The 8,096-nt window shown below is 35.7% G+C and overlaps 1 protein-coding gene across 1 annotated transcript; it reads right to left on the bottom strand.

Moving 5' to 3' along the window:
• Positions 1-4,214: 4,214 nt before the first annotated feature.
• On the bottom strand, positions 4,215-5,432 carry LOC136748805 (mesogenin-1). The gene is made up of 2 exons (XM_066702853.1): positions 4,599-5,432; positions 4,215-4,304 (listed from the first exon to the last, which is right to left on the bottom strand). Exons 1-2 carry the CDS (start codon positions 5,247-5,249, stop codon positions 4,215-4,217), a joined length of 741 nt encoding a protein of 246 aa, XP_066558950.1. The 5' UTR covers positions 5,250-5,432.
• Positions 5,433-8,096: the final 2,664 nt, after the last annotated feature.

Raw genomic sequence — 8,096 nt, 5'->3', positions numbered from 1 at the left:
AAATACTTGAACAAAGCATTTCTGTTTCACATAAATACATTGATGTGCAATTTTCTGTAGATAATACTATCTGCAGGCTTCTGTGAACATCATAAAATGTAATATGAACTTGAGATCTTTATGAGAAGTGTATTAAATTTGATAAAGCAATGCTATCTGATTTGACTGATCTTAGTTTATGGTGCCAACTCATGTTAGTTAAACATTAAAGCATTATATAAATAAAACAATATCTGCTTTTAGAGCACAGTGGTTTATGATTTAATTGCTATGGTTGTAATCTCTTTTTTCACCAATAGGTATTTGCCAATCTCCCTCAATAAATATAAAATATAATTCTGAGCTACTAGAGGTAAAGTTGTGTTAAGAGATGCAAACAAATCCTGAGTTTTCATTAAAAAAAAAGGTTAAACATTTATATGGGTAACTGGAGTGTGAAAGAAACACTCTCCTGGGCCACAGTCAGACATCAAAGTCTGAGGGAGAGGAACTGGACAGGACAGCACAGCTGTAAGAGCTGACCTTTCAGAGTACCTGAGTTCCCATGCCAGAAAGTGTGATATTTCACTATCTCTTCTTTGGGCCCCCGTGTCTGAGAGCGGGTGTTATGGAGACAGCAGGGTTACTGTCACCTCTGGGGTAGATCCCCTGCTCTAGGCTCATTATGCTACTCTCTCACACATTCCAGCCAAGCTCAACAGGGTATTTGGTGCATTGGTGTTAATACTGTTGGTACACTGGTGTTTTGACTAGGAGTCTAGGAGTGACTGTTTATTGATATACATACTCATTATGTGTGCTTTTTCTCTGGCCCTCTCTCTTTACTGAATATGTTCAGAATGTATTTAATAGATTTATAAACTGTTTTCTAGCAAGATAAGTCGGCATATTGTTAATTTGCTGTTTCAGTCCTTCCCATAGTATAATCAGTATAATTAATAATAATAATAATAATAATAATAATAATAATAATAATAATAATAATACAATTGTTAATGTTATTCTCACTTCCAGCAATTATGTGTTATCTTGATAGTCCACAGAGGTTATGTGCCAAAATGATATCACAAAGGCAACACGCTCAAACCTTCACATAGTCCCCTCCACACCGAGCAAGCAGGGCATTGGACTGTGGATTGAAGAGTTTTCTATGCTGCCCCTGAACCCAGCCTTTCCCATCAGAGAGAAACAATTTGTATATGGACTCAACACACTACACAATACAGCCCCTACTTTCAATGGTCTTAGGGCCACTGTAGCCACCTCTCTACCATCACAACCTTGCCATAAACCCCTTTCTCACAGAGTTTCCTTTGTATAGTGGGCAGTCTTGGGGACACACCTGTCTCATGGCAGACATCCTGGGTGAGGGCTTTAAGGCCAGACATCCAGTTTCTCATCCCAAAGGTTTCACTGCCATGTGCACTAATTTTCAGGGATCCACTCTGGCAAGTCATGCACATATCTACAACTACACAGTAATTCCTGTAGATAAGTGAATTCGAGCTAGGTGATTTTCACGTTAACACAAGATATTATTTTACTAAAGCCTTTTAAATTATACTTACTGTATACTTATACTTATACTTACTGGGACAACCTTTAGTTTCAATTAAAGTGCATAAATGCATTTTAACAATTAATGCAAGGAGTTAAGTTAATTAAATACATTTTAATATAACATTTTGACTTCTAAAATGTATGAATAATATTATTGCCCAACATAGCAACAGTGAAGAATTTAGGGCAGCAAGGAGCCACAAATGCAGGACCTAAATACAAAGGACATGACTAAGAATTTAAATGGTATACATTTTTAATGAATTCAAAATTAAAATGTAATTTTCTTATTATCTTGTGAGAAATGTATAACTCAGAGCAATTTAGATAGTTTGAATGTATCTCAGAGCAATCAAGACATTTCTGAAGCATCACCAGATGTTCTGTCTCTCTTTGAGTAGGAAGCCTGATGCTTGCCCAGCCAGTCCACTCTGAGTTTTGCCCTTGTGAGAGCATGTTCACTGGTTTCTGCATGAATTCACATTAAAGAGCCTTGAAAATGAATCCTTGATCTCAATTGAATGTTTTAAGTTTCTGTTTATTTTAGAGTACTTTATATCTATATTAATTGAATAAATATTCACTGAATATGATGTTGCAACTGTAAAAATAAAATAAAGTATTAACTGAAAAGTCTTTCATTTTGTTACCTTAAGTGTAATAGAGGTGTATAAAATATGGTGTATCTCGAAGGATTGTTCTAAGTGTAATATTACAATATGCTGTCATACCATGTTGTAATGCCGTGACCTCCAAATTGTACTGCACGGACTGGCTGTAACAGAATGCAAACTGATTTAAATTACTTTAGTACAATACATACTGTACCACATGAACTCTACAATCCAGTACAATGATCAGGTTATACTCTCATCAAGAGCAGCTTTCAGAAACTGCTGTGCATGTATTCAGTTATAAATGTTAATATATATATAATAGTAATGTACCACACTTGCATACATATGTGTGTGTGAATTCAGTGTGAGTCTCATTTGGTCCATGAACTTGTTTAAGGTTGATATCCCTAACCTTTTTTGTTAAAAATATAACTGTCAAAAATCACAACATCACAGTGTAGACAACAAACAATTTTATTGTGCATTGTGTTGAATAGGTGCATTTCTGTTTCTGTGTGAGTGTGTTTGAATAGTTCATATATATGTGGCATGCCATCTAGAGGATTATGTCTTAGCTGTCAATCGTTTGGCCTGTTTACCAGCAGCAGTGCTAATTTGTGTAGAGTTAGTGCTGTCTGGGGTGAATGAATATCTAAGGAGTGCTCTTGCTGAGCTAATAGGCTTCATTTGTTTACTGAAGTCTGAAATAAAAGGGCTTTAAGTGTCAATTAGTTTTAGGTCCTACCCACATACCCGGGGGGTCATTTCAAGAAACCTTTGGATGGTATATGGTGGTTCCAATTTACACATCCCTGTAATAATGATTAAATCTTTTTTTTTTTTTTTTATGTGTGATTAAGTTTGCTCTTAGTAAATAAGGAAAGCTCCCTTTACTGATTGTGGTGATTGTTGGCCCAGGGATTTGTGGACATTAAAGAGATTATAAGGATGAGTTAGAGATAAAGTCTTATCTATTGTGTTTGGCAAACAATCATATTTATTTTATTATTACCTACTAAACCTAAAACTGTATTGAACTGTATTTTTGTATTTTCTGAACCTGCATATGGCCTGGAGCACAGATATAGAAAAAGAGTAATGGATTGGACACACTTGTTATTTTCTTGGGAAAACAATTGCTCAGAAATTATAATTGAGTTAAACTAATTTAGAAGCTGGTGGGGCTGTTTATTAAAGAACATCTGTTTCTCATTTTGAAAGAAGAACTCATGCACTGATTTAAGAACAGCTAAATACAGCTTGGCTTTGTCCCAAATTAATTCTATTTTGCTATTTTTCCAGGGCTATCCGAGAGCAAATACATAGGCTGGCAATGTAAATGTATGTAACTTGGAATTAATGTACAACAGTTGTATTATTTATTTCGTTTAAACATGAGAACCCATTGTCTAGATCTGTTATTTTGACAGACCAGTAAGAGTAAACATATTTAACTGAAATTAAGCCACATCTGAAGACTTTTGATCCTGATATAAATAAAATAAATTAGACACAAAATTGGTACTTATTTTAAATGTATATGGAATTGAGGATTACTTTCTACAACAGTAAAAAGATAGTGGGGGACAGTATTGTAACACTTAATGCAATTCACAGCAATTCCTGCAATGGAAATGTATAGCTTGAAGTGTAATTTTAAAACACACCTATTTCCAATAAAAAAAGAAAGAGAGGGAGAATTTTCCTTTCTTTTTAATCTTCTCATGAATTTACTTACACTTTTTGGTTTATTCAAAATATTTAAACCTGTATGCTTTTTCCCCAGATGTTTTATATGTATAAAAGGTAAATCAGTACACAACATATATTATTTTTCAATATTTTATTTCTGAAGAAACATCAGTAAAAAAATAAATACCTTTTAATTACAAATACAAAAATGAAGCAATAAATACTCAATAAATTCAATTAAAAAATATCCTTGCCCTTCAAAGAGTCTGTATTGGGAATGTTTTTAAAAAAACAATTCAGTTGTTCCTTTCACAATGGAAGTATGAAGTCTTTTTATTCTTGCAGTCAGCACAGTCCAGAAAGCATGTCCTGTTGCTGATGTAACCAATAATCTGCTGGCAGGCTCTCGCTGAGGCTGTAGTGTTCACTGTAACTCTGTGAAGAAAGACACAAAGCAACATTAGAGGATGGCAAGTCTCACAATTATGATTTACATATGGTTATGCATGTAACAAAGGTTGTTCCCTAAACTTTCTTTATTTGCTGTTTCTTACTGTATACACTATACACCTAAAACCTAACTATATATATATAGAAGATAATTTAAATACTTTATTTTACTGTTCATTTGATATATAGATATACTTTTAAGTTTAAGTTTACTGCAAAATTAATTGGGAGTGACAGAAGAGATTGTAGAGTACTTATATAAATATTGAATTAACATACCTGATTTGACTGCATTGTGTTTGAAAGCTGACCAGACATCACTTGAGATGTCGCATTTGTATTAAGCAGGTCTGGCTGAAATAAGCTGGTCTCTTGAAAGTGCGTCTGCATGTTTTCCTGTGGATGGCAGAGAGACTGAGGTGGATCACTCTGGCTTCTCTGGGACAGGACCTCCTCGCTGAGCCCCAGCTGGGCGGAGAGGTGGGAGATGTAGCGCATGGTGAGTCGGAGGGTATCTATCTTGGTCAGGGTCTGCCCTGCTGGTGCCACAGAAGGGGGCAGGTAGGTCCTCAGGTGATGAAGGGCTTTGGTTAGGTCCCTCATTCTCAGTTTCTCCCTATCGCTGGCGCTCTGACGTTTTATTCCAGGATACTTTGACCTGGACTTTCTCTTCTTCTCCGGTGCTGGGACAAGGGGCCGCTGTTCTGGGACAGCTGGGCTGCTGAGGAGAAACGCACAGTCTGGCCTGGCTCCACACTGAAGAGGTGGGGGAGAGAAGCAGCAGGAGTCAATGGAGGAAGCTGGGGAGAGGCTGCCACTGGCGCTGTAGTAGCCGCAGTCTGACCGGGTGCAGGTTTGCTCCAGCAGAGCGTCGCAGTCGAACAGCGGCTGGTCGGCCTGGAGCAGGAACTGGGAGAGAGCGCTGTCCATGGCTGCAGTTGTGTTGAAGGAGAAGGATCTCTGTCAAGGTGTTGAATATGCTGAGGAAGTCTGGGCTGCACCTAAATATATCCTGGATGGAGAGGTGTGATGTTACACCTTCACTGGCCGTAGCAGGACATCAAAGTTCCTGAGGGGAGAAGAGGGAGAAGGCAGGGGGTCCCTGGGACTGAGTTTCCCAGAATAAATGTGTGATTTTTCACTACCAAGAAGAATCAGTATTCATGGAGAGAACCAAATTCAGCTCACACAAGTAAAAAATGAAAGTCTCATGGCAGGCAATACAATCCACATTCAAAAATATTTTTCAGTTTCATCAGATATTCAGATTACATATATGACCCTGAAGCAAAGGAAATGGTAACCTGTCATTTTCAAACCCAAATTTAAAATATTAAAATATTAATTAAGTTGCAGTTTGAAGCAGAAATATGGAATATTTAGTAATATGTATATTCTTTGTGGCATTTAGTATCCTTTAAAAAGTAAACAGATTTATTTAACATATATATGTTACATGCACTACAGATACACATACAAAATAAATAATATTTATTTTAAAAATATAATAATTCTCCATTTGTAGAATAGGTAAAGTAGGATCATATTATTATTATTATTATTATTGACTATACGTTATGAATTCACATACATATGTTCAATTACATACATCTACTTAACTTAACTCGCCAGGATAAGCGGTTTCGAAAATGGATGGATGGATGAATGGATGAAATGTCAGACTATACATGAATATAAAATAATAAAATCCCGTGTACCATACCATTTCTATAAATCTTGGAATTGACACAGTGAACTTCACAAAAACAAAACATCAGTTTTTAAATCAGTCTTAGCACAGCAGTTATAATGAAGTTGTTGTTTGGCTAGAAGTACGCGGTGTGACTATGTGACAAATAGGACATTAGACCGTCGCCCTTTGATCAATGTAATCTTGATTTAAATGCGTGTTCTTTCATTGTATAGAAGCAACATTTAACAGCGTTTTAAAGTTTATTAAGCATATTTCTGGAAAATGATAATAAAATCTCTTTCATCTATTTAGATTGTATCTGCATAATTAGCTATCGTCTTCATAATGCAATGTTATGTTTGGGGAGAGATGCAAAATGCAAATTGGGAGGCCACTGATTCTGCGCAGGGAATTGATATGGGGAGCAGGGCAGGTCAAGCAGAGGGACAGAGCTTCGTGCTTTTCCACAGAAAGGGCAATGTGAAAATTACAACAATAACAATGAAAACACCAATTAAAGTGTAGACAAAATAAATAAACGTTAATATAGAGTTGCACTAGATCAAACCACTGGAAAACGATTATAAAATAGACTTTCTGCTTTCAGCATTTAAGCAGTGTCGGGCAGCTGTTAATCAGTTCATAAGGACACATTTGTGTTGAAACCAACAAGCTGCATTTCATTATCATTTGAAATGTGAAGAGGTTCGTGCTTTGAAGTCGATATTTGTTCACTTTTTCAGTGAACTTTGACAATACAGTCAGAAAATGGTTGTTTCTCCCCAGATAACATGGTGACCCAACGTTGGTTTACGGTTTTCTTGGTTGGCAAGTGGTCGGTCGGTGTGTGTATCATCTGCCTAGGTTTTGTTTTGTGCATCCAGTAACAATTATGAATAATTATGTTCTAGTCTTCGATTTGCATACGGAAATCACCCCATATCTAAGATAACTATTGTTTTAACCTTTTTAAAATACATTACTACTGTATTCCCCTTTATTTCGCTGTTCATTTATTTTAAGCATGTAGTGTCGTTTTCCCCCTAATCTAAACTGCAAAAAGATCATTCCGCCTCTGTCTAGGGTCAGATATTTGACTGCTACCACCCAGCTGGGTCCCGATAACAACAGCAGGGCTGGTAAAAAAAGAATAAATACAATCCAAGCTTAAATGTGCATTTGAATAAACTTGAATTAAAAGCTTCCTAGTGAATAAAAAAAAAAACAGGACTTAATACACTTTATTTCATAAGTTGTGTGGAAACCAGGAGAATGGAAGGAAATCCAGTGAAGGCAGAACTGAGAGCAGGATTTGAACTCTTGGCTGCTCTTTCTAATGCATAGCAAAGAAACACAACTGTAGTGTCATTTGCAAGATGGGCGAGTCTACACAAATGATCAAATAGATGGAATATGGGATTCATTATAGAAGAAAACCTATTTCTATGTATAATAATACAGGGCCTTGTGGTCTCTATTCATGTTCTAGGACATAGCACCCACATATAGGGTATGTTTTTCATGATACTGTAAAATTAGAGGGTGATGGAAAGCAAGAAAAGTCATCACAGTAACCTTTAAGAGCATTTGCATAAAATAGCATTTTTCAATCCTATATTGTATACCAGACTCAGTTTATATATATATATATATATATATATATATATCCACAACTCAGTTTTTCCTAATGCTGTGAGCACATGATTGTGTAGTAATGTCACTGAATTAGAGAACTCCTTGTTGGCAGTGATTCCTGATATTAAAGCTCTATGATTAAAGTTCCCTGTAGCTTGTGAGAAAATTATGACATAAACATATTTGAACATTATTAAAACTATCAACTGAATTTAAATAATGTTCCTAAAATCATTAAACCATTATGCATTGTTTATGATTCTATTCTATTCTGCAGAGGTTGTATTGGGATATGAGGAAAACATGTATCTTGTTTTTGATACTGAATTATTTAATTAAAGCCAGATAAATTCATTTTAAGATTTGTTTTGCAGTGAAACTAAGCATTTGAACATATATGACTGTATCAAATTATTGGTGTATATGAATTTATACAGTAGGCTCATAAG

The sequence above is a fragment of the Amia ocellicauda genome, chromosome 4 (genome assembly GCF_036373705.1).
Source record: "Amia ocellicauda isolate fAmiCal2 chromosome 4, fAmiCal2.hap1, whole genome shotgun sequence".
Lineage (NCBI taxonomy): Eukaryota > Metazoa > Chordata > Actinopteri > Amiiformes > Amiidae > Amia > Amia ocellicauda.
Note: the sequence above shows the minus strand (reverse complement) of the source record. Positions and strands in the feature narration are given on the sequence as shown.